The sequence below is a fragment of the Lemur catta genome, chromosome 1 (assembly GCF_020740605.2).
Source record: "Lemur catta isolate mLemCat1 chromosome 1, mLemCat1.pri, whole genome shotgun sequence".
NCBI lineage: Eukaryota > Metazoa > Chordata > Mammalia > Primates > Lemuridae > Lemur > Lemur catta.
The window spans coordinates 109,133,404-109,160,618 of NC_059128.1; the positions used below are offsets into that span (position 1 = coordinate 109,133,404).

General features: G+C 61.6%; 1 protein-coding gene across 7 annotated transcripts; it reads right to left on the bottom strand.

Annotated features, from left to right (window-relative positions):
* Nucleotides 1–6,270: 6,270 nt before the first annotated feature.
* ZBTB7A (zinc finger and BTB domain containing 7A) lies at nucleotides 6,271–23,126 on the bottom strand. Of its 7 annotated transcripts, none has more exons than XM_045544809.1 (4): nucleotides 21,618–21,706; nucleotides 18,576–18,940; nucleotides 12,799–14,066; nucleotides 6,271–9,342 (listed from the first exon to the last, which is right to left on the bottom strand). In XM_045544809.1, exons 3-4 carry the CDS (start codon nucleotides 14,049–14,051, stop codon nucleotides 8,850–8,852), a joined length of 1,746 nt encoding a protein of 581 aa, XP_045400765.1. In that variant the 5' UTR covers nucleotides 14,052–14,066; nucleotides 18,576–18,940; nucleotides 21,618–21,706; the 3' UTR covers nucleotides 6,271–8,849. The 7 variants fall into 7 exon arrangements, with proteins under 7 accessions (XP_045400765.1, XP_045400793.1, XP_045400802.1 ...); XM_045544837.1 differs by having other exon boundaries at nucleotides 18,576–18,880; nucleotides 21,618–21,653; XM_045544846.1 differs by lacking the exon at nucleotides 21,618–21,706 and adding an exon at nucleotides 19,817–21,086 and having other exon boundaries at nucleotides 18,576–18,880.
* Nucleotides 23,127–27,215: the final 4,089 nt, after the last annotated feature.

A 27,215-nucleotide genomic window follows, 5' to 3' on the forward strand; every position in this document is an offset into this window, starting at 1 on the left:
GCAGGGGGGTGGCGGGGTTGGGGGGCGGGTGGGGGGCAGGGCGGTGGGGGGCTGGGGAGGGCTTAGCCACAGATGTGTTGTATTTTTTGAAAGTGCAATAACTTGGTATTTTGAAGACCCGGTGTGTGGCCAGGACCCCCCGGGGAAGGCGGGGGCCCCAGGGAGCGGCACCATGTGGCGTGGGGGGGTCTCAGTTTTCTAGCCAGCTACCTCGGTAACTCCAATTCAGGTTAACTTCCCTACGGAACAGCACAGATGTTCCCAGCTGCCGCTGCCACCGCCAGGCCCCAGTCCACGGGGCAGGGAGGGCAGTCACCTCCCGAGGGGCAGCAGGGACCCGGCCCCCATCTCTGGTTTGGGTTGGTTCCTCTCCCTTCTTTTTGCTCTTGGGTTTTCCACCGGGCGGGAGGGTGGCCTGGCGCCCCCTCCCGGGAGCCTCGCTCTGCCAGCAGGACCCAGCCCGGCCCCTCTGGGGTCCCTTCCCAGGCCCCCCAGCCCTCGGCCTCAGGGGTCCAGCAACCGTGGGGGCTTCCGGGGCCTTGTCAGACGCCTGCAGGAGCCTGCGGCCGAGCGGCCGGGCTCTGCCCCTGGGAGGCAGCAGGGCACAGTCTTGCCCTGGGTCTCCGACGCCCTGTTCTGTTTTGCTTTTCCCTCCCCCCCAGCAGAATCATTCTTTGTATAAACAACTCTTGTAGTCAGGAAGCAATATCATTTCAGGTCTGCAGAAGAAAGGGATATAGATCTGGTCGAGGGCAAATCCAGTCTCACTGTATAAACCGGCTGCGCAGCCCGGCCCCTCCCGCCTGCCCTGCAGCTGCGGGCCGCTGTTTTCTAATATTTGTATTCTAATTTAATTGTTTTTAAAAAACACAAATAAAAAAGGTCGAGGTGAAGCCACCAAAGTGTCTGCCATTCTGTGTCCTGGTCTTGAGGTGTGTCTCTGGCATGAGGCACCCAGTGGGGTGGCGATAGGGCACGGAAGACAAATGTGCATCTTTCCTTCTGTGGCCTGAGGTTGGGAATTTGGAAGGTGCAGCGCGTCGTCAGTGAGGCAGGTCGTACCTTGAACTGCCAGGGCGCAGTGTCCCCACTGCACTGGGACACTTGGGAGAGGTGGCTTGGGTGAGAGGAGGTTGGGCCTGGCTCCCCTGAGAAGATACAGGAAGAGCCAACCAGCATGAGAAGCAATGTCAGGGAAACACGCTTCAAATCCAGGCGTGGTGGCTCACGCCAGTGGTCCCAGCCACCTGGGAAGCCGAGACGGGAGGATCACTTGAGCCCAGGACTTTGAGATCAGCCTGGACGACATAGCAAAATCCCATGTGTACAAAAAATTTTAAAATTAGCTAGGTGTGGTGCACACCTGTAGTCCTAGCTACTCAGGAGGCTGAGGCAGGAGGATCACTTGAACCCAGGAGTTGGAGGCTGCAGTGAGCTGTGGTGACGCCACTGCACTCCAGCCTGGGAGACAGAGCAGGACCTTGTCTGTAAAAAATAAAAAATTTAAAAAAAAAATTAAAAATTGTGGCCGGGGCCGGTCGCGGTGGCTCACGCCTGTAATCCTAGCACTCTGGGAGGCCGAGGCGGGTGGATTGCTCGAGGTCAGGAGTTCGAGACCAGCCTGAGCAAGAGCGAGACCCCCGCCTCTACTAAAAATAGAAAGAAATTATCAGGCCAACTAAAATACATATAGAAAAAATTAGCCGGGCATGGTGGCGCATGCCTGTAGTCCCAGCTACTCGGGAGGCTGAGGCAGTAGGATCACTTAAGCCCAGGAGTTTGAGGTTGCTGTGAGCTAGGCTGACACCACGGCACTCACTCTAGCCAGGGCAACAAAGAGACACTCTGTCTCAAAAAAAAAAAAAAAAAAAAAAATTGTGGCCGGGAGTGGTGGCTCATGTCTAATCCTAGCACTCTGGGAGGCCGAGGTGGGTGGATCGTTTGAGCTCAGGAGTTCAAGACCAGCCTGAGCAAGAGTGAGACCCCATCTTTACTAAAAATAGAAATTAGCTGGACAACTAAAAATATATAGAAAAATGTAGCTGGGCATGGTGGTGCATGCCTGTAGTCCCAGCTACTCGGGAGGCTGAGGCAGGAGGATTGCTTGAGCCCAGGAGTTTGAGGTTGCTGTGAGCTAGGCTGACGCCACAGCACTCACTCTAGCCCAGGCAACAGAGTGAGACTCTGTCTCAAAAAAAAAAAAAAAAAAATCCACAGTGAGGTACTCCATCACACCCACCAGGATGGCAAGAAAAAAATAAATAAATAAAAATAAAAGGATAGCAGCTGGAGGCTGTGGAGGAGTCCGAGCCCCACTCGCGGCTGCTGGGGGTGAAGTGGTGCAGCCGCTGTGGAAGCGGTTGGGCGCTGCTCACAAAGTGGAATGCTGAGTTAGCACGTGACTTGCCCTTGCACTCCTAGGTGGGGAACACATCCATCCTCTTAGAAGCCTTCATAGGAGTCAAAAAGCCAAAACAACCCAAGTGTCCCATCAACAGGTGATGGATAAATACAATGTGGTCCCACCACACTGGAATTTTTTTTTTTCTTTTTAGAGATAGGGTCTTGCTGTGTGGTCCCAGCTGGAGTGCAGTCACACAGTCGTAGCCTCCAACAACGCTCGTGTCTCTCAGGGTGCAGGATTACAGGCATGAGCCACCGTGTCTGGCCCCTACACTGGAACATCACTCAGCCATGAAAAGGGACGAGGCTCTGACACAGGCCACAGCGTGAGTGGACCTTGAGGACATCGTGCTCAGTGAGACGCCAGACACAGAAGGACACACAGTGTGAGACTCCATTTATATGAAACATCCAGAACAGGCAGATCCACAGAGACGGGACGTGGATTCGTGGTCGCCAGGGCTGGGGGAGGGGTGGGGAGTGATCACTGATGGGTATGGGGCTTTTTTGGGGTGATGGAATGTTCTGGAATTAGTGGTGATGGTGGACAATCTTTTGAATATAGTAAAAACCACTGATTGTACGAGGGTACATTTTATGGTCTGTGAATTACAACGCGATTAAAAACAACAGCTTCTCTCACGTAGCAGAGGGGCCACGGGCGTGCATGGAGAGGTCCTCACGGCAGAGCACAGTGGACTGTGCCACCTCCCCTCTTGGTCCAGAGGCCACGGAACCCAGCTGTGGCTCCCTCAGCCCACTGACGCCATGGGGCCTCTGGGCAGAGGCCTGCAAGCTGCCAGGGCCCAGGGCGCAGTGGGGGCTCAGGACAGGGTCTGGCTGTAGCGCGCCGGCCCCCTGCCCGGCCCCAGCCCTGCCCCCAGCCCCGGCTGGAGCTCTGGGTGCCAATCCCAGGAATCCGCAGGCGGCTCCTCAGGTGATGGCAGACAGGTGAGGGGCTCTGCCTCGCTGAGCCGTGACAGCGCTGTGGAGTCCACAGGAGGGCTCTACGGTCGTCCAGGCTTCGTGATGTTCCCGGCAGGGCCTGGGCCGAGCCTTGCCGAGTCCCTGTGGCCGCTAGGAAGAGCCTGCTCTACAGAGGAAGGGTCCAGGCTCAGAATGGACCTGGTTCCTAGTGTGGCGCAGCCATCAGTGGCTCCATCAGTTTGGTACTGGCCTAGACAGACGCCTGGGACCATGAGCTGAGTCTAGTTGGGGGACAGGAGGTGTCGGTGGGGCGTTCTCCCTGGGGGCCCTGGAAGTGGCCGTGTGTGGTGACCCCAGCCCAGAAGTGGGGGCTGCAGGCAACTGAGGTTTCAGGCTCCAGACCCACGATCATGTCATGGTGGCCTGGCATGGGCGGCCCCCAGTCCCCACTTCCCCACCCAGGGCCGTGGGGACTCCGTGGAGGCACAGGTGCCCAAGGCCCGGCCCTGGTCGCGGTCACAACCTGCCCGGCCGGTTCTCCCTCTGTCCCCTGGGCCCTTTCCTGGTGCCCCCCCGACCTGCCCGCCCAGGGGCTCCAGACCCCCCAACACCCCCCATCCCCAGGGTGCTGGGTCACTGTCTTCACACCCTGCTCCCCTCCATGGGACAATGGGACCGCAGAGACAGGACTGACTTCCAGGGTGTGGGCCAGGCCCCTCGGGGTTCTCTCCTTCGAACCCAAGTGTGTGGTGTGGCAGAGGGGCCCAAGCTCCTGGGACAGGGTGGCCCCCTGATTCTGGATCCTTGTTCTTCAGGGCCAGAAGGGGAAGGGGATCCCCCCATCCCGAAACCCTCTTTCCCACCTCCCGGCTTCCCCCCAACAAAACACAGAGTACATCAAAATCAGGCAAGTGAGGCCACGGCGGTCGTAACAGGCTTCATTTAGTGGTTTTTTTTTTTTTTTTTATGTACAAGAAAAAAAGGATTTTTTTTCTGTTTTTTCATCATCTTTTGTCTTTTTGTTTGTTTTTGTTTTATTACTTTTAAAGCTTCTCCCCCCCACCCCCGAAAAGTGCATTTTTATCAATTGATTTTTTTTTTTTAAATCTCCCACACTTTATAAAGACGCTCGAATACAGTCTCTGGAATGTCTGCTGTGCTCTGTACCCGAGGGCTCGACCCCTGCCCCCCATGTGCCAGGCCTGGGCCCCCAAAGTCCAAGGCACCTCAGTTCTGGGCCTGGGGTGGGGCGGGGGCACCTGGGTGTCAGGGCCCCCACCCGCAGCCTCCAGGCAGCGCCAGCCACAGATCGGGGGTCTCCCCAGCCCCCCGCATCTCCTGGCTGCCCCTACCCCCCGTGTAAATCTCTGTTTAGTGCGAGCTAGTCTGAACTCTGAGGTTATGGCTCCTGGGGCGCCTGAGCCCCCCAGGCCCCTGACCCGTCCTGTGCCAGCCACCCCCCCACCCCACAACCCCAGGAAGGCTGCTTCCTCTGCTTAAATAACTTTTTAAAATAAAACTGCAAATATAAATATCTTTCTTTTTCAAAAAATAGGATTTTTGCTTTTTTTTTTGTTGTTGGTTTTTAACTTTTTTTCTTTTTCCTGTTTTTCCTCTCGGTCTATCTCACCTCCTACAATTCCGGCTGCCTGGACAGTCCCTGTCCTGGGTGAGGGGAGCCCTGCAGCCCCCTCACAGGGTCCCATCGTGTGCAAGGCGGCTGCTCCGGCCACAGCCCACGGGTCTGAACAGTGCAACGACCCCACCCCCCCAAATCTGGCCACCCTCCTCCAGGGAAGACCCCAGAAGGGGACAGGGGACCCTTCTCTGCCACCGGAGACCCCCCTTGGAAGGAAGCAATATGACAGCTATGTACAAACAGGGCGTCCAGACTCCACGGCCACATGGGGAGGGGGGTCTCCCGGCTGAGCTGTTCCCGTCGGGGGACAGACTTTTTGGTTTCTCGAGCTTGCGCCTGGCTGGGGCACAACAGGCCCATACAACCCGTGCCAGGCTGGGCCTGGTCCGGCATTTTTACATTCACTGGTTTATAATTTTTTTTTCATTTTTCATTTTTAAAAATTTTTTTGCCTTTTAAAAATTTTTCTGAATCTCCAAAGGCGGGTGGGGGGCGGCTAGGCAGGAAGCAGCAGCAACTAGAGCTAGGATGTCCCTCTCTCCCTCTCTCTTCCGGCCAGCAGGCAGGCTGGGGACCACTGCAGATGGGGGCTCCTGCCCTGCCACCTCCCCCAGGCCCCCGGGCACCCTCTGGGAGCCCCCACCTGGTGCTCACACTCTCACACACGCACGCACACATCCACGCAACTCCACCATGAGGTTGGAAATAACAATTTCGCTTTGTTTTTCTTTTTTCTTTTTTTTTTTTTCGTTTTTTGTTTTTTGTACCAGGCAGTTTAAAAAAAAAAAAAAAAACCAAAAAAAGAAAACGCAAAAAAAAAAAAAAAAAAAAAAAACCCAAACAATCAAAACAAAAAAGCCTTCTGCTATGTCCTCTCTGACAGAGTCAGCGGCGACCCCCCTCAAATAGAATTTTTTTGTTTGTTTCCTGAAACGAGAAAGTTCAGCAGTATCTTTGGCAACACTTGATCACGACCTTAATTTAAAGAATAAAAATAAAATCGATCCACGTCTATATACAGTATGTGATTGCGCGGAGTCGGGGAGGGCTGGGCAGGGCGGGGCTGGGGGTCCCGGGCTTGGGCCCATGCGGTCGCTGTGGCCCCCGGGGCGGGCGGGCGGTTAAGGCAGAGTGGGCGGGCAGGCGAAGCTGAGCTCAGAGCTAGGGGCAAGGGTTTAGTGCAATTCCCGAGGTCTCTGTGAGTGTCACACGCTGTGGGCCGCAGCCCCTGTCCCCACCAGTCCCAGAGGGCTCCACACCCCCCCAAGTCCGGTCGCCCCCACTGGCCAGGACGACAGCTGTGATTTTTGAGTTGGTTTTATTGCGAGGGGGTGTGTGGATAGGGGGAACAGGGCTCCCTTCTTGGGGGACCTCTCTGGGAGGTTTTTGGGGGATGGGGGGCGGGGAGGGGAGGTGTCCCTGCTCGGCCACAACAAGATGGTTGTCCGAAATTGGGGGATGACCGAGGCCAGCATGCTGCCACCGGGCCCTGGGCCGGCCACGGAGGGGGATCCTGAGACATTCGGGGTGCATGTGGGGGGAGCTGACAGGTTTGCGGGGACAGGGAAGAAAACCAAAAAGCTATCCTGTAGAAATAATATGAAAATTACCTTCTTAAAAAGCTTCCCTTTAAAAATGAAAGAAAAAGGACAGACAAGAAGAGGCGTTGTCACAGAGGAGCAGGGCAACCCCCCACCCCCGCACTGGCGGGGAGCCTTGGGTGGGCTGGCAGGTAGCGTTATATACAGGGTCCCACGCTAGGTGTTGCATATGCAGGACAGGGACTGGGGGGGGCGTCCTGGCATCTGGTGACATCGTCTCCCCAACCCCGGCCCCACTCCGTGGCCTAAGGCTCGGTCCATGCCGGGCCCTGCGGGAGCCAGAGGTTGGGGGAGACAGGTGCCAGCACCCTGGGGGGGTGGTTACAGTCAGTGCCTTTGAGTAAAAAGAGGGGTGCTTGGGGCTGGGGGGGGTCTAAGGCCCTCGAGGTGGGAGGCCCCTATCACCCACCTCGACGGGGCAGGCGTGTCCAGGATGGCAGCTCCTCGGTGGCCATGCGGGAGGACAGCCATCGGGGGTCTGGGGTGCGGGTCGGGGTGCTCGGGCTGGTGGAAAGGCCAGCCCCCTCTCGGGCCATCCCTGAGCTAGGGGGTGAGGAAGGAGGGTCCCCGTGGGCAGAGACGGCTACTTGTATGGCTCTCGGGTGGTGAGACATCTCCAAATCAGAACCGAAAAAGGGGACATAACTGGGGTGGGGGCAGGGACAGGGGCAGGCGGGGAGGTGACACGGCACAAACACAAAACCCCCACCATCCTGCCTTTGAGGCCAATTCCACGGGTCCCACGACAGACCCCTCGGAGCGTGTCTCTCGGGTCCCTTCCGGGGGCTTCCTCCTGGGCACCCCCCTTCTTGCCTTTGGGGAACAGAAGTGGATTCTACATCTGCGGTGGGTTTTTTTTTTTATTATTTTGTACAAAAATAAATCGACTTTTAGGAATTTCTTTTGCGCTCTCTCTCTCTCTCTCTCTCTCGCTTTTTTTTTTGTCTTTTCAACTTTTCATAGAAGTTGGTTGCAACTTGTAAACATGGTTTTTTTAAATTAAGAATTAAGATAAAGTGTAGTACCCGTTCTGTTACAAAGTGCCAAGACTTCTAATGTGGTGGGTTGCCTATTTTTTTTGTTTTTGTTTTTTTTAATCTTCCTTTCATTTTGTAAAATCTTGTTTTTGTTTCTTTTATTGCTTTTGTGACATTGGAACTGTGGACTGTCTCTGTCTGTCTCTGTCATCCCTGCCATCCCCGGACCCGGGCATCTGTCTGGTCCGGGCTCTGCGCACGCCACACGGTTTGCCTGCTCCTCTGAGGAAAAGTATATATTTTATATATATCTATATATATCTATATATAAATTTTGTTTTTAAGGAGAAAAAGAGAAAAAAAAATAATCTAAAAAGTGCTTTAAAAAGTCGGGACACAGGGGTTCCGGGGACAGGGCAGAGACAAAAGTTTTGAATCTCCAAACGTTGGGGGGGGGTGTCTGGGTGTGGGGGGAGGGCGGAGGGCGCCCTGAGGGGTGGCCCCTGGGGGTCCCGCCGGTTCTAAGTGCCGTGAAGGGAGGCGGCAGGAGCCACCGGGGCCATCCTGGTGCCCCCACTGCCCCCCAGCCCCAACCCACAGTCCTGTCCCCCTTCCTCCAGGCCTGGGAATAAATAGATTTGTGTCTCGGCGGCCGGGAGATGCGGGGCACCAGCCACGGGCAGGGTGGGAGGCGGGGAGGCCGTTGGGGAGATCGAGGGCAGACCCCCCCCTTAGTAAGTGCCCTGAGGAAGGAGGGTGGGGGGCCGGGGGTCCATTTTAACGTCCACTCAGAGCAGACAGAAATCATTTAAGGTCTTGTCCAAAAGACTCCTACAAACCTGCAAGGGGAGAACTAAAAGCCCGTCCCAGTCCCCAGCACCCCCCGCAGCCCCTCAAGTCCGCCCTCACCCCAGCCCAGGGCCTCGGCTCGGGCCCGGACCCCCCGCCGGGTGCTCGGGTGCGCGGAATCCTTGTGTCCCACAAAAACCCCAAACCAAGCCCCGAAACCCAGCGACGGGGTGTGTAGGGGCAGCCGGGGGGGGGCCGGGCCCTGGAGGGGGGACCACATCAGGGAGGGGGCAGTCTGAGGAAAGCGCTACCCTAGATTCTGTGACGCTTCATATATATATATCTGTATATATATATATAGATATAGATATCTGTATATAGATAGATTTTCTTTTTTTGTGTTTTTGGGGGGGTGGTGGGTGGTTTTTCTCTCTCTCTCTTTCTCTTTCTCTCTCTCTCTCTCTCTCTCTCTCGCTCTCTCGTTCTCGGGTTTCTGTTTTCTCTTTTTGGTTTTTAGGCGAGTCCGGCTGTGAAGTTGTCATCGGTGGCGGCCCCAGGGCCCCCTCCGCCGTCACCTCCGCCGCCGGCGCCCGCTACATTCAAGCGGCCCAAGCCATCGGGGCTGGCCGCGTCCTCGTCCTCGTCCTCGTCCTTAAAGTGCTTCTCCTGGCCGTTGCGCCGGGCGTCGGGGGAGCCGGGCGGGGCGGGGGCGCCGGGGGGCGCGGTGGCCCCCGGGCTGGGGTCGGGTCCCCCACCCCGGACGCGGGGCTTGCGGCCACGGCGCGAGGGCACGCCATTGCAGCCGTCTTTCTTGAGGTGTCTGTGCAGGTGGTCGGAGCGGACGAAGGTCTTGCAGCAGCTGTCGCACTGGTAGGGCCGCAGGCCCGTGTGCACGCGCATGTGGTTCTTCAGGTCGTAGTTGTGGGCGAAGGCGGCGCCGCACTGCTGGCACAGGTACGGCTTCTCGCCCGTGTGCTTCCTCATGTGCACTTTGAGCTTGTCCTGCCTGTGGGCGGGGCGGGGGGCGGGGCCGGTCAGTGGGCAGCTGGGCCCGCCCGGTCTCTGCCCGGGAGCCCGGGGACCCTCGCTGATGTGGCAGCCCCCTGGACCACCGCTTTGGAAAGCGGACTGTCTGCCTGAGGTTCCAGTGTCCCGGTGTGGACAGTCCCCAGCAAAATAGGGGGACAAAGTGGGGCACTTTAATGTTCTGAGACTCTGAAGAGGGCCTTGGCGTGCTGTGTGGCATTAGGTAACTGCTAAACCTCTCTGAACCCCTCTTCTGACCACAGGAGGAGAAGACAGCGGGCCTCTGCCCAGGGGTAGGACAAGGCCAAAGGGTGGCTGTGGCCTTCATTGGTGCTGCAGACATTTACCGAGCACCTGCCGGGGGCCAGGCCCTGTTCCAGGTGCTGAAAATACTGCAGGGAGTGAGGCTGGCGGTCGCTGGGGTGTTTGGTGACAGATAGAGTGACCAACTGTTCTGGTTTTAGCACTCAGAGTCCTGCATCCCGGGAAACCCCTCAGTCGAGGGCAAACTGGGGCAGTTGGTCACCCTAGTAACCAAATCCGCACCCCACAGCAACCAGGACCTGACAACTCTCTCCTCTGGCCTCAACAGGCCCCTGGCTGTCACCCTGACATGCCACATATGAGCCTGCCTCAGGGCCTTTGCATCTGCTATTCTGCCTGCCCAGAGTACTTTTTCCCTCTCAGATCTTGACAAATTTGGGCTCAAATGTCACCTCCTCCTAGTGGCCCTCCCGGACCCCACTGCCCAGTCCCTCGAGCCATTACTGCTTGATTCTCCTGTTTGGGTTCCTTGTTTCTCATCCATCTCCCAGGCTGGACTGTGAGCCCCAAGACGGCAGGTGCTGGGTGCGACTCACGGTCCCTCCCTGCTCTTTTCACCCTACAGGGGACAAGGACCTGGCTCAGTCTGGGCCATTAGCCCACAAAGTGGTCACTGTATCAGGTGCTACTCTGTCCTGTATGCCACCCGCCAGCCACCGGCACTCCTGAGCCCTTGAAAGGCAGCCGGTCTGAGCTGAGGTACACGGGAAGTGCAGAGGGCACCCCAGATTTTAAAGACTTGTTATGCGAAAAGTAACACATGCGTAATTCTGCACGTGGATTACACGCTGAAATAAATGATCTATCAGGTTACATAAAATGTGCTTTTCACCAGCTCTCTTTTGCTTTTTCTTAACGTGGCTTTCAGAAAATGTAAAATTACGTAGGTGGCCTGCACGGCATTTCTATTGCACAGTGCTGGTCCACACGGCTAGGAGCAGATTCCTTCCCGGAATATGGAAGGCAAGAGGGAGACCTGGATCCAAGGTGCCCTGATTTAGCATCTGACCTGCTCCTTGGATCCCTCATTCTAAGCACTCTGGGTTTCTTCCTTCTCACACTCAGCAGACTGACAGCGTCTTTAAGTGTGAGGACTGGCAAACTCCTATACATCCCTCAAAGCCCCACCTTGAATGCCCCTTCACCTCTGCCAACCTCCAAAGACCTGACTTCTCCTCTGGCACCATCCACAGAGCTGGTGTCCGTACTTACTCTACCCTTTCCTTGGCTCTATTGCTCCGAGGGCCAAGGCCTGGTTCTTTGGCAACTAGACCCCTGCCCCGTCTCTAGCCTTGTTGCCCCACTGGGCTGCAATGAACTGGTCACTCCCTGGACTAAGCCTGTCTGTTGCCAGCCTCCAGGCCTCTGGCTCCTTCCCCTTGCCTCCTGCAAAGCCCACTAGCATGGTCTTCTAGGCGCCCTGCCCAGAGCTGGCATGGGGCCAGGGCAAGCACAGAGGGGACAGCAGGCACTAAGTGTCTCGGGCACTGTGTAGAGACTTCCCCAGCAGAGGCTGGGAGGTTCAGAGAAAGGAAGTGACTTGCCTGGGGTTGCACAGCAGGCCAGGGGGCCATGCAGAGGTGGGGGTGGAGGTAGCCTCAGTTTCATCACCCCGAGCTCCAGCCAGGGTAATTATAGCCCCAGCCCTGCTTACTCAACACTGCTGTGACTCAGAGGGGCCCCTGGGCTCCCAGCCTTGGGTGGGAGGGGGCCGCCTCCTGCGGGCGGGGGGCTGGGGCCCTGGGCTCAGGGGAAGCAGGTGGGTCGGTGGCGGGAAGAGGCCTTGCGGAGTGCTTCTCTCTCTCTCTCTCTCTCTGCCTCAGTTTCCCGGACTGGCAGGTGGGACTGGCCTTGAGGGCGTGGCAGGGGGGCAGCCAAGTGAGAATGAAACTGAGGCTCTGGCCTGCGGTTAGGGAGACCGGTGGCCCCAGCCCCATGGGGCCGAGGGTGGGGCAGGCGCCTTTGCCTGGCCGGGTCCCTCTCCAGATCCTGCTCCCTGGGCCCCTCCTGTGCTCAGAGACCCCCGAGGGCAGGGCCTGCAGCTACCTCGGGGCCCCTGCTTAGAGGAGGAGGGAGACCCCCAGAACTCTAGCACCCCAATCTCCCTGAAGGGCCGCCTGCCTCCTACCCCATACCCTTTGCCCCTCTCCCGGCACTCCCATGCGCAGGAGCCGGGCCGTACCCTCCTCTCCTGGCCTGCTGGGGAGGGGGCCTGGGGTGCTGGGGAGGGGGTCAGCCCCAGTTCTTGTCCCCACGGGGCGGGGCCGGGAAGCTGGGACAATGGCCCCTTTCTTCAGCCTCGGTGGGCGTGGCTGGGGAACCCCAGGGCGGGTGGGGGGCAGGGGTGATGCTGAGTCACCACCTGGCTGGCCCCCTGCCCCCACAGCCCTGGCCTGCCCTGGATCCACAAGGCCCAGCCAGCCACCTCTGGACTCCTAAGACTGAATCGCAAACTGCCCCGGCCTGGCCTTGAACTCCTGCCGTTCAGGGACCAAGCCCTGTGACAAGTGACAACTATCAGCCTCAGTGATCCCTTAAGCTGAACTGGCCTCAGGGCCTCTGCACTGGCTGTTCCCTCTGCCTGGAACGCCCTTTCCCGCATCTCCCAGCCTGGCCTCCTCCAGGTATCCACAAGACCTGTCTATCCACTGCAGTGTCCCCAGCACCTAGGACAGGGCCTGGCACCCAGCAGGTGCTTAATAAATGTTGGCAGAATGAAAACAAATTACCCGAGCTCACAGCAGACTTAGAAGCGACTCAACAACCACCATTCTACCTCCCTAAGGAACTATCACCTCTCCCAAAGGAAAAAAGAGAGAGAAAAATCTACACTGTGGAAGAGACGAACCCCCTGCAGCACCCCCCAAAAGAAGAGTGACTCCCGTGCCCTTCCCGCCGGCCTCCCCGCTGTCCCTGTTTGGCGGGCTTCTCGCTCTGCGTGGTCACTGTCTCTCGCCTGCGCTGTGCCCCACGGGGACGCCCGCCCACGAGGGCAGGGACTGGTCTGTGCTGTTGTCAACGGGCGCAGGGTTGGGGGAGCGTCGTGTGTGCGTGGTGCGGAGGGGCCCCCCGGGGTGCCGCCCCCGCCCCCTGCCGCGTGCGGCTGGCTCACCTGGTGAAGCGGACCTTGCAGATGTTGCACTCGTAGGGCTTCTCGCCCGTGTGGGTGCGGATGTGCCGCGGCAGCTTCCCGGCCCCCTGGATGACCTTCTCGCAGATGGGGCACTTCTGGAAGGCCTTGGCGCGGATCTTCTTCTCCACCTTGGGGGACCAGGCCGGGTAGACGTCCCCGTCGTGGGCACCGCTGAAGTACTTCAGGTAGTAGTCCATGACGCCCTTGTCGTCTGCCCGCGACTCCTCGTCGCTATCCCCCGCTGCCGGGGCGCCTGCCCGGCTTACCGACGACATCATCTGCTGCAGCAGTGTGCTGGCCGCCAGCCCGTCCACGTCGGGCCCGTCCCCGTCCTCGCCCTCCGCCGCTCCGGACAGGAAGCCTGGCGAGTCGCCGGGCTCTGGGGCCGCCTCCGACAGCGACGCCGCCTCCTCCTCTCCGCCCCGGCCGTAGTGGCCGTTCTGCGTGGCGGCCGGCGGGGCCGCTGGTGGCGGGAAGAGACTGCCGGCCGGGGTGTCCTCATCCCGCTCCGGCCACAGGCCCGGGTTGCTGTCGCCCTCGTCCCCATCCCCCGTTGGGGGCCGCTCAGCTGGGGGGCCCGGCCCATAGAAGTCCAAGCCATTGCAGTCGCCCGCGGCCACGGCAGCCACGGCAGCCGCCACGGCCTCCTTGGTGGCATCCAGGTCGTCGTCGGAAGCGCCAAAGGCGGACCACGGGAAGCCGGCGGCCGCGGGCGGCAGGCTGTTCATGGGGTTGCTCTGGAAGAACTCGAGGTACTCCTTGGCGCGGAGCAGGTTGCGCTGATCAATTTGATCTACAAGGTCCAGCTGCCCGGCGTCGGCGCCTGCATCGGCCGCCAGGATCTGCCGGTCCAGCAGGTCGGCGCACACGTGGCTCACGGCCGGGATCTCCAGCAGGCGGGCAGCGCTGAGGATGTCGCCCACGTTGGCGGTGCTGACCGTGAGTGTGGCCGTGTAGGCGAAGTCCATGAGCGCGGTGAGGGCCTCGGCGCTGACGAAGTCGATCTCGTACACGTTCTGCTGGTCGACCACGGCCCCCGACGTGAACAGCTTCTTAAAGTACTGGCTGCAGGCGGCCAGCACCGAGCGGTGCGTGGGGAACTCGCGGCCCTCCACCAGGATCACCACGTCGCACAGCAGGCCCTGCGTCCGCTGCTCATTCAGCCCGCTGAGAATGTCGCTGCTGTGGTCAGGGAACGGGATCCCAATGGGGCCGTCCACGCCGCCGGCCATCTTCCGCGCCGAGACCTGCAGTGCCGGGAGGAAGGGAGCGCTCGTGAGTAGGTGGGTGGGGGTCTTAGTGCGCCCAGCACCAGGGGCTTCCCCCTGCCCCCCAGCCTCAGTTTCCCGAGCTGTGCCCGAGGGCCGTCAGACGTCCTATTCTAGCTCATCGACCTAAGGCTGCACTGGCGGAGCCCGTGCTGGGTGCTTGGGAGACACGCGCACACTGGCATCCTCCCCTGACACGAGAATGCCCACCGAAGGGGTACTTTGAGGTGCTGCAGCAGCACACAGTAGGCGCTCAGGAAACGGTCCCCAATCGGAGCCATCCTCCTATTAATCCCAGCACAAGCTCCTGCTGACACAGAGGAGGAAGGCCACGCAGGGACGTTCTCAAAGCTCCCACTTCTCCCTGGTCACGTCCGAGCCCCCACCAGCCCGTGGGGGGCACCCCCTCTGTCGTGGAGCTGCATCCAAACTCAGACCTGGCGCCCTGCGACCTGAGAGCCCGGCCCTAGGCCTCCCCGACCCTTGCTCCTGCCTCCTGGTCGGCGGGGTTCGCTTCGGGGGCTGTGAGTCAGCAGGAAGGGGTGAGGCTGAGACCCAGGACCCGGCGCTGCAGCCCAGCTGGGGTCAAGGCTGCCATGGGTGTGCCCTGTAGGGGCAGGACCGGTGACTCCACAGGCCGAACCCCTTCCTGCCCCGTGGATCCCCTGGCACGGGGCTTGGCCCCAGCAGTGAGTTACAGGGACACCAGGCCACCACCTGGCCGACGTCCCCACAGAGTGGCAGGGGGCCTCCTGCCCACGCCCCCACCTGGCAGCCCCCTCAACTCTCGGCCTCCCTGGCGGCACTGTCCATCCTGTGACAAGGCCCTGGCGCTCTCTGGGCCTCAGTATCCCCATCTGTCAAATGGGCAGAGATCTCAGGAGGAGCGGGTGCCGGGGGGCTGTCTGTCCCACCCCTCTCCCTCAGCCCCCCTGTTTTCCGCCTTTCCCTTGACTGTGACTCATCCGCCCACTCGGGTGCTTGTGCAACCCTCTGGCTCTGTCCCCACCCTCCACCCTCTCCTGGGAGTCCCAGGCTGCCTGAGCCACCCAACACAAGCCGAATTCCTCCAGGCGGGCGGCTGGCTGGCTCTCAGGACGGAGCCCCCGGGCAAGGTCCCCAGGGAGACGGCCCGAGTTGGGACCTCCTGGGCCTGGAGACCCTCCTGCCCCTGTGGCCAGGCGGGTGAGGGAGACCGGTGTCAGCACAGCCTGACCCAAAGCCAGGGTGGCCCTGGGAGCAGGGTCCAGGCCGAGGGGCCGACACAGAGGCCTTTGTGCTGTGGGCCTGGCAGCCACACTTCCCAGGGCTCTCTGGCCGCAGCCCCCCTCGCCTGCCCTCCTTCCCACGACAGGGCCCAGGCACCAGCTGCTCACCTCCCCCTGGGTGGGGTGGCCTGCAGTGGGGAGGGGTGCTCAGATGTGGCTGAGGGGGGACCCCATCGGCGGCCCGGCCCATGGAGCCTCAGAGAAGCCCCCGTTGGCGGCTGCCACCCGCTGCCACCATCTGCCGTCTGGCCCTGGGCCGCGGGGAGCATGTGGGCAGATGGGGCTCTGGATCAGACCCACCCCACCCCCAGCCCACCCCCCAGCCCGGGAGGGAGGGGACCTCTGACCTTGGCCACCAATGCCCCAGATGGCCTCCGGGGCCCTGCGTGCTGGTCACCCCTCAGGTGACCCAGGCTCCTCCTGGAGTGCCTTAGAGGGGCCTCCCCAAAATGGCCCAGGTGACTCACCCCTCCCGCGGCTACTCTGCACCCCTGGCTTCCACAGGCCAGGGACTGCCGCAGCCCCACTTTAAACGTGGAACCAGGCTCCAGGCCACGGTGGGGCCCGTGGGCTTGGTCTCTGCCCTCTCCAGCCAGGGGGAGCCCCCGTGAACGGCCCCCTAGTTTACAGATGAGAACACTGAGGCCCAGAGAGGGCTACTGCCCTGGCCAAAGGCACCCAGCTGGGCTGACTCCCAGGGGCTGGCCCCCCACCCACTGCCCTTCCCTCGCCCTGGAAGCCAAACTCACTCTGCAGACACCGGACCCACACACACACCCTCTCTCTCCAGGAACACAGGCCACCTGCCGGCCACGCCCTGGGCCACCACCTCCACCAGGCCCTCTCAGGGGGCCGCACCCTAAGGAAAGGGCAGAAGATCCTGCCTTCGAGGTGAGAGGGGCCCTGCCAGAGCCCTGTCAGGCGGCCATGAAGTCCCAGCAATAGAAAGCACCGGCATGCTGAAGACCCACTGTGTGCGCGACACACAGTGGGTGCCCCCGTCTGTGGTGGTTTCATTCCCCTCCTCCCCCAGGAAGCCTCAGTACCTGCCCCCCCCCACCCCGTGCTAGCCAGGTCCCCACACCCGCCAGCCAGGGTCCCCTGAGCCCAGGGCCACACCCACCCAGGGCCCCATCTTTCATCACGGCCCCTCCCCCGCACTCGCCTCATGGGATTTCCGGGGCCGCTCGGTGCTGACTCGGCAGCGAGGGGCAGGCCCTGGCAGGCCCCTCCTGGGCTGGAGGTGGGGTGCCCTCCTCCCCCTGGGCAGCTCCCAGGCCCCTAAGCCCAGCCCTCCCCGGGGCGGCACACAGTAGGGATGCAGCAAACCCTGGAGGAAACAAAGACCACCCCCGGCAGCGCCCACCTGGCTGCAGGCTGCAGGCTGCAGGCGCACCCAATCCCACCTCCCATCTAACCCGGGGTCGCATGCTGCTATAGTTTCTTCCTAAGGCAAAACGACCCAGCCCTTATTTCGGCCCTTCCCTGTGCCCCAGAACTGAGGAACCAGCCAGGTGCCTTCAGTTCACCTGAAGGCTCAGAGAGGTGACAAGACCCAGCCTAAGTCACACAGCAGATGAGTGGCCTGGTCTGGACTCAGGCCCTCTGACCCCAGCTCTCCAGAGAGGTGCAGCAAGTGTCACCCAGGCGGGACCCTGGGACCATGGCAGGGTGGCCCGGCACAGGGAACAGCAGCAACGGAGGCCCAGGGGTGGGCAACCCAGAGACGGGCACAGGAGCTGGGGGCCTTCCCAAAGTCACAAGCCAGCTGAGGGTTGGGGCCTGGCCTCGTCCCACCCACACTCCTCAGGAAGGAGGAGGGGCGGCCAGCAACGGGGCTGGGCAGGTAGCTGCCAGCCATGGCCTTCCTGGAGGGCACTTCCGGGTGTGGGGGACCACTTAATGTGGGGTTCAGGCACCCCCTACTCCTCCACCCAGGGAGAGCAGGGAAGGGAAAAAGGCAGCAGCTCTCACACCTACTGTGTGCCCTGCAGGGAGGGCAGCCCAGTCCCTGCTGCTCCACTTCTAAGCTGCGTGACCTTGGGCAAGAGGCAGTGCCTCTCTGAGCCCTTCCTGGGAAGGGGGTCATGACAGCCAGAAAAGCGGCTCTTCTGTGACCAGGGAGTGCAAGGACAGAGTCCCACTCACATCCTCACATCCAAAGCAGACTTTGCCTGGGGACCTACTGTGTGCCAAAGCCAATCCCAAAAAGGCCCAGCCAGGCAGTCTGAACGTCACTCCTGAACACAATGCCGGGAGTCCGGGCCCATCCTCGCCTACTGTGTGCCAAGGGAGGAGCAGTGGGGCCCACGGAGGAGGCTGGAGGGGAGGTCCAGGCGCAGAGAAGGTGGGCGGCCGGCCCAAGGTCACACAGCCAGCCTGGCATGCAGGTGTGGCTGCCAGGCCCTGGCCCGGCGGCCCCCACCCCCTCCCAGCCCAGCGGCCTGTGTTGCAAGGTTGGTCCCAACGGGTTACCCCACCCTGACCTGGTGCCAATCCCTGCCTGGCCCGGTCCCCGGCCTGGGCTTAATGGGACAGGAATGCAGTATCCCGGTCGGGGGGCACCCAGGGCCAGGGGTGGCTGCCTGCTCCTTGCCCGCCCCCTGCCCTGGCGGGTAGCCTCCTCTGGCCCGACACACAGCACACAGGCCAGGCCCTCGGCCATTTTCCTTGTCCATTTATTGCCCTAAATGGGGAGGGGCTTCCTGCCCAGCCTTAAAGGGCCAGAGGCAGGAAGGCTGCAGGCCCAGTGGGAAGTATGTGCGTGGGGTGGGGAGTGGGGCAGGGAAGAGGCGGGCATGGGGACCCCCTCTGATCCCCAACTCGACTCCCAAGTGGGAGGAGGCCCACCCTGTTCCCACGCTCTGAGCGTCATCACAGGCCAGGAAGCCCAGACTCAGACCAAGGCAGAGTTCCAAGAGGCCGCTTCAGGAAGCCAGAGCCATCTGTGATGGCAGTGCAAGGAATGAGCTTCCCGTCACTGGGCATAAGCAAGGCCAGACTCCACAGACTCCCATCTCTGTCCACCCTGCTCTCAGCTTAGGCGGCACCAAGATGCCCAGGGGTGGCCCGGGTGACCTCTAAGAGGCCCCACTCCGCCTCCAGACCTCTCTGTCCCTCCCCTGGGGGAGGCTGGCTTGTCACCTGCACCGCCCCCACCCCAGCCTGAGCAGGTGGAAGGTGCAGCCTGGGCACCCGGAGGGGCACTCATCACACACACCCCGATAGGTGGTGGGCCGGGGCCTTGTTTTCCAGTCAAACCAGAAAGGCGTGGGTGGGGACGCTTCCACAGAGTGGCTGTCCACAGCCTGCTGGGGGGACAGATGGAGGGGCCGGTCGTTTGGCAGCGTTTCTTGCAAGCGCCAGGTCCTCATCGGGTGCCTTCTGTGCTCTGGGGCTTTGGGGCTCTGGACTCAGCGCTTCGCGGAGGGGCTGGGGGAGGCTGGTCTCGGTCACGACAAGAGGGCCACCTTACACATCATCCTCACAGCTCTGGGAGGCAGGGTCTGCAGTCAGCGTCCCATTCTGCAGATGGGAAGCAGGCTCAGAGGGGGGAGGCGACTTGCCCAGGGTCACACAGCAGAGCTGGAAGTTGAACACAGGCTGTCGGGCTCCCTCCTGCAGAAGTAGCCACCCCAGGGCTCCTTCTCCCTGTCTCCTGACACACCGCCCCCAGGAACGCGCAGAGGGTAAAATCCCCCCATCGTGGGCGCCGTGGGACTGAAGACAGCTTATTCCCACACCCTCTTGGAGTGCGTTGTGATGTCGGAGAGGCTCCCCAAGGCCCTGATACTGTGCACAGTAGTTGCTCAACAAACAATCCCAGAGAACCACTGAGTGACCTCCCACAGGATGACATTTCTGGGCTGCAGACATTGTCTCTGTTGTACCGACAAGCAGAGGGGCAGTGACTGCCCTTGGTGGACCTCAGGTGGACCTCAGGTAGACCCGAGCTGGGCTGAGATTGGAGCACACTCACCCCCACCCAAGCTTGTTCCTCTAGTCCCTGCTGCCCAGGGCTATTGCAGGGCGGTTCGCGGTCAGGCAGGTGCCTGGAGCACCAGGTGACAGGTGGGGGTGACGAGTGTCTCAGGTGGCTGGTGACCCACGCCCAACACTCGAGTGGATCCTTGGCATACCCTGGGCTGACCTGGGACCTTCCCCGGGGGAGGAGAGGAGACATGGCAAAGGTGGGTCTGCAGGTGCCAGCCGGGCCACCCTACAACCCCACAGTACACACAGGTCACACTCAGGCGGCGGGAGGCCTGAGTGCAAGTGTGCCGGCCTCCAACCCTCACAGGACCCTTCCTCCGGCCATCTCCCTTGCAGAGGGGCTGGCCCTGACTCCTGACCTTGGTCTCCTCTGGCACAAAGCTGTAAAACCCAGAGCCTTGCCCGCCTCTGAGGGCCAAGGTGCAGAACCGTGGCACGGCAGACTGGAAAGGGGCCTTGCGCACTCACATGCCATAAAGTGTCAGCTCGGTGAGGCTGTGAGGCAGGAGGCCTATGGCTCGTGCTGTGTGACCTTGGGAGCCTTGCTGGCCCTCTCTGAGCCTCAATGTCATCTTTGGAAGAAGGGTTTAATAAGCCTCGGTGACGCTTCCTTCATAGACAGGTGCCTGCAGTTGACGCTCTACGGCCAACCTCTCTGGCCCTTCTCAAAGACAGGTGGGCAGGCACCCTCCACTGCAACACAGGGCGCCCCAGCAGGCCCGCACCGGAGGCAGGGCCACAGTGGTCAGATCTGGCTCCAGCAGGGTGACCTTGGGCCATTCTCTGTGTCCCCTGCACCTCAGTCTCCCCTGCCCAGCAATGGCACCAACTCTGGGGCTCACTCTGACCCCAAGAGTTTCCAAGCTCAAACCCAGCCTGCCCTCCAGGCCTTGGTTTCCTTCAACAGCAATGGGGGCTGCCACCAGGTGGACCCAGACATAGGTCAGAGGAACTCGAGGAAAAGAAAGGAAAAAAACCCAAACCACCATGGACTTGCTGTCACCCAGGAACCTGCCCTGCCAGGCCAAGGTGAGACCTCAGTCTCCCACACAGAGCAAAGGGCCCCATGGCTCCCCGCGGCCACCCTCCGGCCTCGGCTGAGAGTTGCGTGGCTCTGGCCCCAGGCAGGGTGCTGAGTGGCCACCACGCAGCCAATCAGAACTGAATAATAAATACCCCCCCCAGAGTGACCCACGAATTAAAATTTCAGTGTCCCCGTTGGCTCTTCTTTCTTCAATAGGCTTTGGTTTTACAGCGACCTGCCCCCACCAGGCTGTCTCCACAGCGATGGCGGGTGGTAAACAGAGCCCCGAGCCCAGCTGATAGGTGCTCCAGGGAACCCACCACCAGCCGCCCTGGGATGGGGGGCGATGTCCCCTGCCTGAAGTCCCCACCGGGCAGCAGCAGGCCCTGGCCTCCCAGGACCAGCTCTGCCAATAGGAGTGATTGGCTGGTGGTGGACAGCCCCCCCAGAGTGGGAGCGGCACACTCAGGGTTACGCCCTGGTCCTGTTCTGGGGCGGGGGGGACTGACATGGAATCCTGGACGCCCTCTCCGGAGGCAGCTGGCAGGGAGGGGGAGGGGGCCAACCAACCCCGCCACCCATGGGTGAGCCAGGTGGGCGCCGCTGGGGGCAGGGGCACCGGCACCTCTCTCACTTCCGCCGGCTGGCTGGGGGGGGGAGAGGAGTTGCCTGCCTCCCCCTGCCTCCCCGCCAGCATTTAGTGGGCGCCGACTGGGTGCCCGGGCCTGGCTGGACAGCACCTTCCTGCTGCGGCCCAGCGGACGGACGCCCCTACCGCCCGCCCGGGCAGTGCCTCCCAGAACCGCAAAGGCCCCGGCCCGGGCCCCGGGCGCACCCGCCCCGGCCTGCGCCCAGCTCAGCCCCCAGCCAGGCGCTGGGGGAGGGGGCCGGGCGCGGGAGGGAGGGAGGGAGGGGGCCGGATCCCCCCGGCTCTCCCCCTCCCCTGCCGGGCCCAGGGCTCGCACGTGGTGGTGGCGTCAAGGGGAAGCAGTGGGGTCCGGGCCAGAGGAGACGGGGTCACGCGCCGGGGGGCGCGGGCGGGGGACGCGGGTGCCCGCTGCCCACTCCCGCGGCCAGGGCCGGAGCCGCGCAGCAGGGCCAGGGGCCAGGCCGGTCCCCCCACCCGGGGCTGAGTCAGGCCCGTGCGGGGGCAGGAAGCGGCCCCCTCCCCCGCCCGGGCGCAGCGCGCGGTCCCCGCCCCGGCCCGCGGGCCCCCGCCGCGCCGCCCGTGCGGGGGGCTCCTACCTCCTTCCCGGGCAGCGGCGAGGGGGGCCCGGCCCCGGCGGCGGCGGTGGCGGCGGCTGCGGCTGGGCTGGCTCCCTCCGAGGGGCCGGGAGGCGGCAGTGAGCCTGGCCCCGCGCCACCCCCCGCCGCCGGCGGCCAATCCCCACCCGGGCTGGGGGGAGGGCGATGCAAATTACCCCGGATCTGGGTCCGCCCGCCCGCCTCCCCCACGCCCGGGCCCGGCCTGCGCTAGGCCGCGCATCCCCGGGCTCGCCTGCGCCGCGCGGCCGCCGGGCCGCCGCCCTCCCTGGGGAGCGCCGCGAGGGTGACCGCCCCCCCGGGGCCGGGGGCCGAGGGGAGGGGGGCTGGGGACGGTTACACAACCAGGCGGGGAGGGGCCCCGGGGCGGGGAGGGGGCCGGCCCGCGGACCGCGCAGCCGGAAGCCGGGGACCGCCACCGGCCCCCGGCGAGGGGAACCCGGCTCAAGGCCCCGCCCCCCGGCCAGCTGGCCCCGCCCCCGCGCCGCGCCGCGCGATCGGCGCGCGCCCATTGGCTCTCCGGCCCGCCGCTCACCGCCCCTCCTCCGCACCGCCCCTACCCGCGGGCAGCGGCGGGCTGCCGGCGCGGGGCACCCTGGGACTTGTAGTCCGCGCCGCCTGCCACCTGCCAGCCGCAGACGCCGGGGGGACTACGACGCCCAGAGGGCCCCGCGGCCCCGCCCGCCCACCCGGACACCACACCCCTCCTTCCCCCTCCTTCGCAAAGCCCCCCTCCCTGTTTTTTCAGCCCCCTCCCCCCCATCCCCCATGGAGCTCAATCCTGGCCAACTCCAACGTATGCACGCAGCACCGAATAGGCCCCCGGGGGGCGAGAGCGCCCCCAGTCCGCAGCTGCAAACTTAGCACGCGACGCGCCCCTCTATCTCCCCACGCCGGTTCCCCCCACCCTCAATGCAGCCCCGCTTCCCCTCCCCCGCTCCCCGCGCTCCCGAGAGCCCCGAAAAGCCATGCACCCGGGTGGGGGGGAAGGCTGGCGCACGAGCCCGTGCACTTCGCCCCCAATCCCCCCTCCCGGGTGGCGCCCCCTCCCCGCGCCCGGGATCCGGGGCGCCTCCAGCCTCAGGGCTGCTGCCGCCCACCCGCTCCTCGCAAACTTGGGGAAGGTCCCCGGCCCCCCGACCTCTCCTCCCCGGGAGCGCAGAGTGGGCGCAGCGCCCCCCGCCCGTCCCCGCCCCGCAGCCGCGCCGGGGGCCGCGCTGGGCGCGCACTGACCTCGCGGGCCGGGCCGGGCCGGGGCGCGCGGGGCCGGGGCCGGGAGTTGGGACTGGGCGCTATGGGCCGCTTGCCTGCGGGGTCCGCGTCGCGCGCTGTCCCCGCGTCGCTCTCCCCCGTCGCTCCCTGGCTCGGCGGCGGCGTCACTGCCCCTACAGTAACTGTACAGTACAGCCAAAGCCCCGTATGATGCTCGCGACTCCCTTCCTGGTTTCTCCGAGGGCAAGAGGGGTCCTCCCTTGTCTTAAAGGTGCCGCAGCCACCGGCCCCCCCCACACCCAGCCCGCCCCCCCCACCCCGGCCTCGGAGGCCAGAACAGGCTCGGCAGGTCCCCTCTTGCCACGTCTCTGCCCTCCCGTGGGGCTTCGCCCGCCGCGCCGGGGAGCCCGGGCTGTTATTAGGTTTTGTGAAGTTGGGGGGGGGTCCAGCCCGCCCCCGGCGCGCCCCCCCTGCTCTGACCTCTCCGCCCCGCCGCGCGGCGCCGTGCCAGCTTGCCAGCTTATCTGGCCCCAGAGCTCCCCGGGGCGCGGGGGGAGCGGGCCCCCTGGGGTGGAGGGGGGTGGGGGCCTGCAGATAAACAGGCCCCCAGCCTCTGCGCAGGGGCAGGGTGCGGGGGGGCGCGGGCTTTGCCCCCGACGCCCGGGGCGTGGCAGGATGGCAGCGGGGGCGGGGAGCGCCGTGCGCACTGCGAGGACCGACGCGGGCGTGGGTCGCGCTGCCCGGGCTGCGGGGGGCGGCTCGGGGTGGGGGGCCGCGAGGGCGCAGGGACCCCCGGGCCAGGCGCCGGCCCTCCCGGGGCGTCCGTGTGCCCGGCCGCGCTTGGGACCCCCGGGGACGGGTTTGCCAGGGACGGGCTCGGGTCCGCGGGACGCCCGGGTCCCTAACGTGCGAAAGCCAACCTGCCCTCCGCGGTTATATAAAGGAGTCGCCTCCACCCGCCGCGCCAGGGGCGTAGCGGGGGACTGGGTTGGCGAGGGGCGGGGAGGGCGGTTGTTTTCCAGGCTTTCCAAATTCCCCCACCCCACCGCGGGCCGCTGGGCGGGACGGGGACCGGGCCCCGGACGCCTGGGTCCCGCGGGCCGCTCCCGCAGAGCTCCTCCGTGGCTCGGGCGGGGGCGGTGGGGAGTGGGCCGGCGTTGGCTCGGCCCAACTTCTCTCCCGTGTCCACTTCTCCCACTTCCTCCTCGGTCGTGGGAGAGGTCCGGCGGGGGACGGGGGAGGGGGAGGAGGGGACGAGCGGTGAGAACAGCCTGACCCGGCCCGGCCCGCGGCGCACAGTAGGCGCCCGCGCCGCGGGGAGGGCTGCCTGGGGATGCTCCCTCCGGGCCTCAGTTTCCCCTTCTTCACGCCTTAGGACGGGGGAGCGCCGACACCGCACTAGCTGCTGTTGACTGAGCGCTGATCCGGTGGCGGACACCGTCGGGGTCTAATGCCATTGCCATTAGTATTAATTATAATTATTTATCGTTATTATAGACATTTCCAGCGCTACCTTGCAGGCAGGAAACTACCACTGGCGTGGGGGAAATCTACCCGGCCTGGTCTCCGACTTCAAAGTCACGCACGCACTCTGCCTCTTCTCACACCGTTGTAAAGGCACCTTTCGAGGCCCAGACGGGTAGAATTGGCTTTTGTAATAATAATTTGGTTTCAAGGGGAAACCCGGGAGGCCCCCCCCCACCAGAGGGGAAGTGACAGCCCCGGGACTTGCAGCCCTGAAACCAGCTGGGTGGGCGGGAAGGGACTGAGGGAGGGGCCACGTGGGTCCAGGGCCAGGGTGGAACCGACGGACTTTGCTCTAACGACCCCGCCTGGGACATAAGCCCGTCTTCCTTAAGCCACCAGGCCGAGGCCTTGGGGACTAGGAGGCCAAAGGGGGGCACAGTTATCAGACCCCACTATCGTGTTGGGATTCCTGCAGAAAACTGAAGCCCAACCTTCAATCCTACCTGGTCTTACCTCCCCCAGGGAGCTCCACCCACTCCACCGGAGCAGTGTGACTCAGTTTCCCCCCTCCTACCGCCCGCCAGCCTCAGCTATTTAAAGATAAGGAAAGAAAACCCCATGCCAGTTCTCCACGGTTAATAACCTGAGAGGGGCATTTCATCAAATCCTCATCACCGCCCTGAGAAAAAAGCAGGGATCACAATTGCCATGTTACGTTTGGGGAAACTGAGGCCCGGGGAGAAACATGAGGAAGGATGTCAAATCCGGCATTCACGTGGCTCTGGACCCTGCCGGAGGGCTAGAGGGGGTCCTTCAGGAAATGCCATGATGTGGCATACCCTAGACCATGCCCTCCTCTTCCTCCGCAGTGAAAACAGAATGAGGGGGGAGGCAAAAGTTTCTCCTGATCTCTCCTTCTTCACTCCCCATCCCCAAAATCCCACCCAAGTTGATGCTATTTTAAAACCTACTAAAGTATAAAAGATTGAGTTCCTGTGTGACCTTGGGCAGGTTACTTAACCTCTGTAATCCTCTGAGTCCTTTGGAGAGAGTAATGAAACAGACGTCCCCAGGGTGGTGACACGGGAGAAACGAGGTGGTGCAAGTGACATATGGAAACAGCACTGCACCTGCACCAGTGAAGTCCTCGATCGATGATAGAAGAGACCCTATTATCATTGTGTGGGCCTGTCCCCACCAACTGTCATGAACTTTATTTTAGACTGTCTGTGTGGCAGGGGATGTCATCCTTGGGGTATGGATGCAGACACATAGACCCCGGAGAAGAAAAACTTGCCAAGGACACAAAAGGAGTCAAATTGGGAGACATGAAATTCAGTTATGTTGACTAAACTAAGCGGCGAAAGCATAAAGTATGTTAAACAGATAATTCTTGTCACGGTATACAGGGGTGGCTTCTTGGGTGGGGCAAGAGGGGAGCTGGGGGGGCAGGGTGACGGAAGCTACTGTTCACCCTGTACTCTTTAGCTCTTTTGAGTTTTGTATATATATTATTCAAAATATATAAATAATATATAATTTATAATAAAACATATTTTAAAAGTGTCATTATTTCACTTTTGTGCCTCAAAGGATGCCATACAGAAAGTGAAAGAAATGCCTACAGAATGGAAGAAAATACTTGCAAATCTTTTTTTGCTTTTGTTTTGTTTTATTTCTTGAGATGGGGTCTTGCTCTATCACCCAGGCTGGAGTGCAGTGGTGCGATCACAGCTCACTGCAGCCTCCAAATCCTGGGCTCAAGCGATCCTCCTGCCTCAGCCTTCTGAGTAGCTGGGACTACAGATGCCACCACCTCTGGTTAATTTTTCTATTTTTTGTAAAAACAGGGTCTTACTATGTTGCCCAGGCTGGTCTCCAACTCCTGGCCTCTAGCGATCCTCCTGCCTCGACCTCTCAAAGTGCTGGGATTACAGGCATGAGCCACCTCGCCTGGCCAATAATTGCAAATCGTATATCCAATGAGGGCCTGGTTGGCCGGGTGTAGTGGCTCACGCCTTGTAATCCTAGCATTCTGGGAGGCCGAGGTAGGCGGATCGTTTGAGCTCAGGAGTTCAAGACCAGCCTGAGCAAGAGGGGGCCCATCTCTACTAAAATAATAGAAAGAAACTAGCTGGACAACTAAAAATATACAGAAAAAATTAGCTAGGCATGGTGGCGCATGCCTGTAGTCCCAGCTACTCGGGAGGCTGAGGCAGGAGGATCGCTTGAGCCCAGGAGTTTGAGGTTGCTGTGAGCTAGGCTGACGCCACAACACTCTAGCCTGGGCAACAGAGTGAGACTCTGTCTCAAAAAAAAAAAAAAAAAACATGAGGCCTTAGTATTTGGAATATATAAAGAATGCTTGAGCTCACCAATAAAAACACAATAACAATTTAAAATGGACAAAGGATATTTGAATAGACATTTCTTGAAAAAACATAAGCAATGGTAAATAAAGCACGTAAAAAGATGCTTGACACCGTGAGCTTCTGGGAAACACACATCAAAACCACGATATGGCACAACTTCACACCCACTAGGAGGACTGTCATAAAAAAAAAACACAGACAACAGCAAGTGTTGGCAAGGACATGGAGCAATTGGAATCCTCATGCATGCTGGCGGGAATGTAACATGGCACAGTAGCCGTGGAAAACAGGCCGGCAGGTCCTCAGAAGGTAGAACACAGAGTTGCCACGTGACCCAGCAATTCCGCTCTTAAGTATCTACTTGAGAGAAATGAAAACATCTGTCCACACAAACTTGTCCACAAATGTTCACAGCAGCATGACTCACAACAGCCAAAAGTGGAAACAGCCCAAGTGTCCCCCAACAAACGAATGGATAAACAGGGCATGGTCCATCCACACGTGGAATATTGCTCAGCCACAAAAAGGC

What these genes read in the sequence shown, in the direction of transcription:
- ZBTB7A (XM_045544856.1), bottom strand. Translation starts at nt 14,051, where the DNA reads ATGGCCGGCGGCGTGGACGGCCCCATTGGGATCCCGTTCCCTGACCAC. An exon ending in TGCAAGGTCCGCTTCACCAG is followed by an intron (nt 9,343 to 12,798) that starts GTGAGCCAGCCG and finishes CCCCGCCCACAG; the next exon opens with GCAGGACAAGCTCAAAGTGC.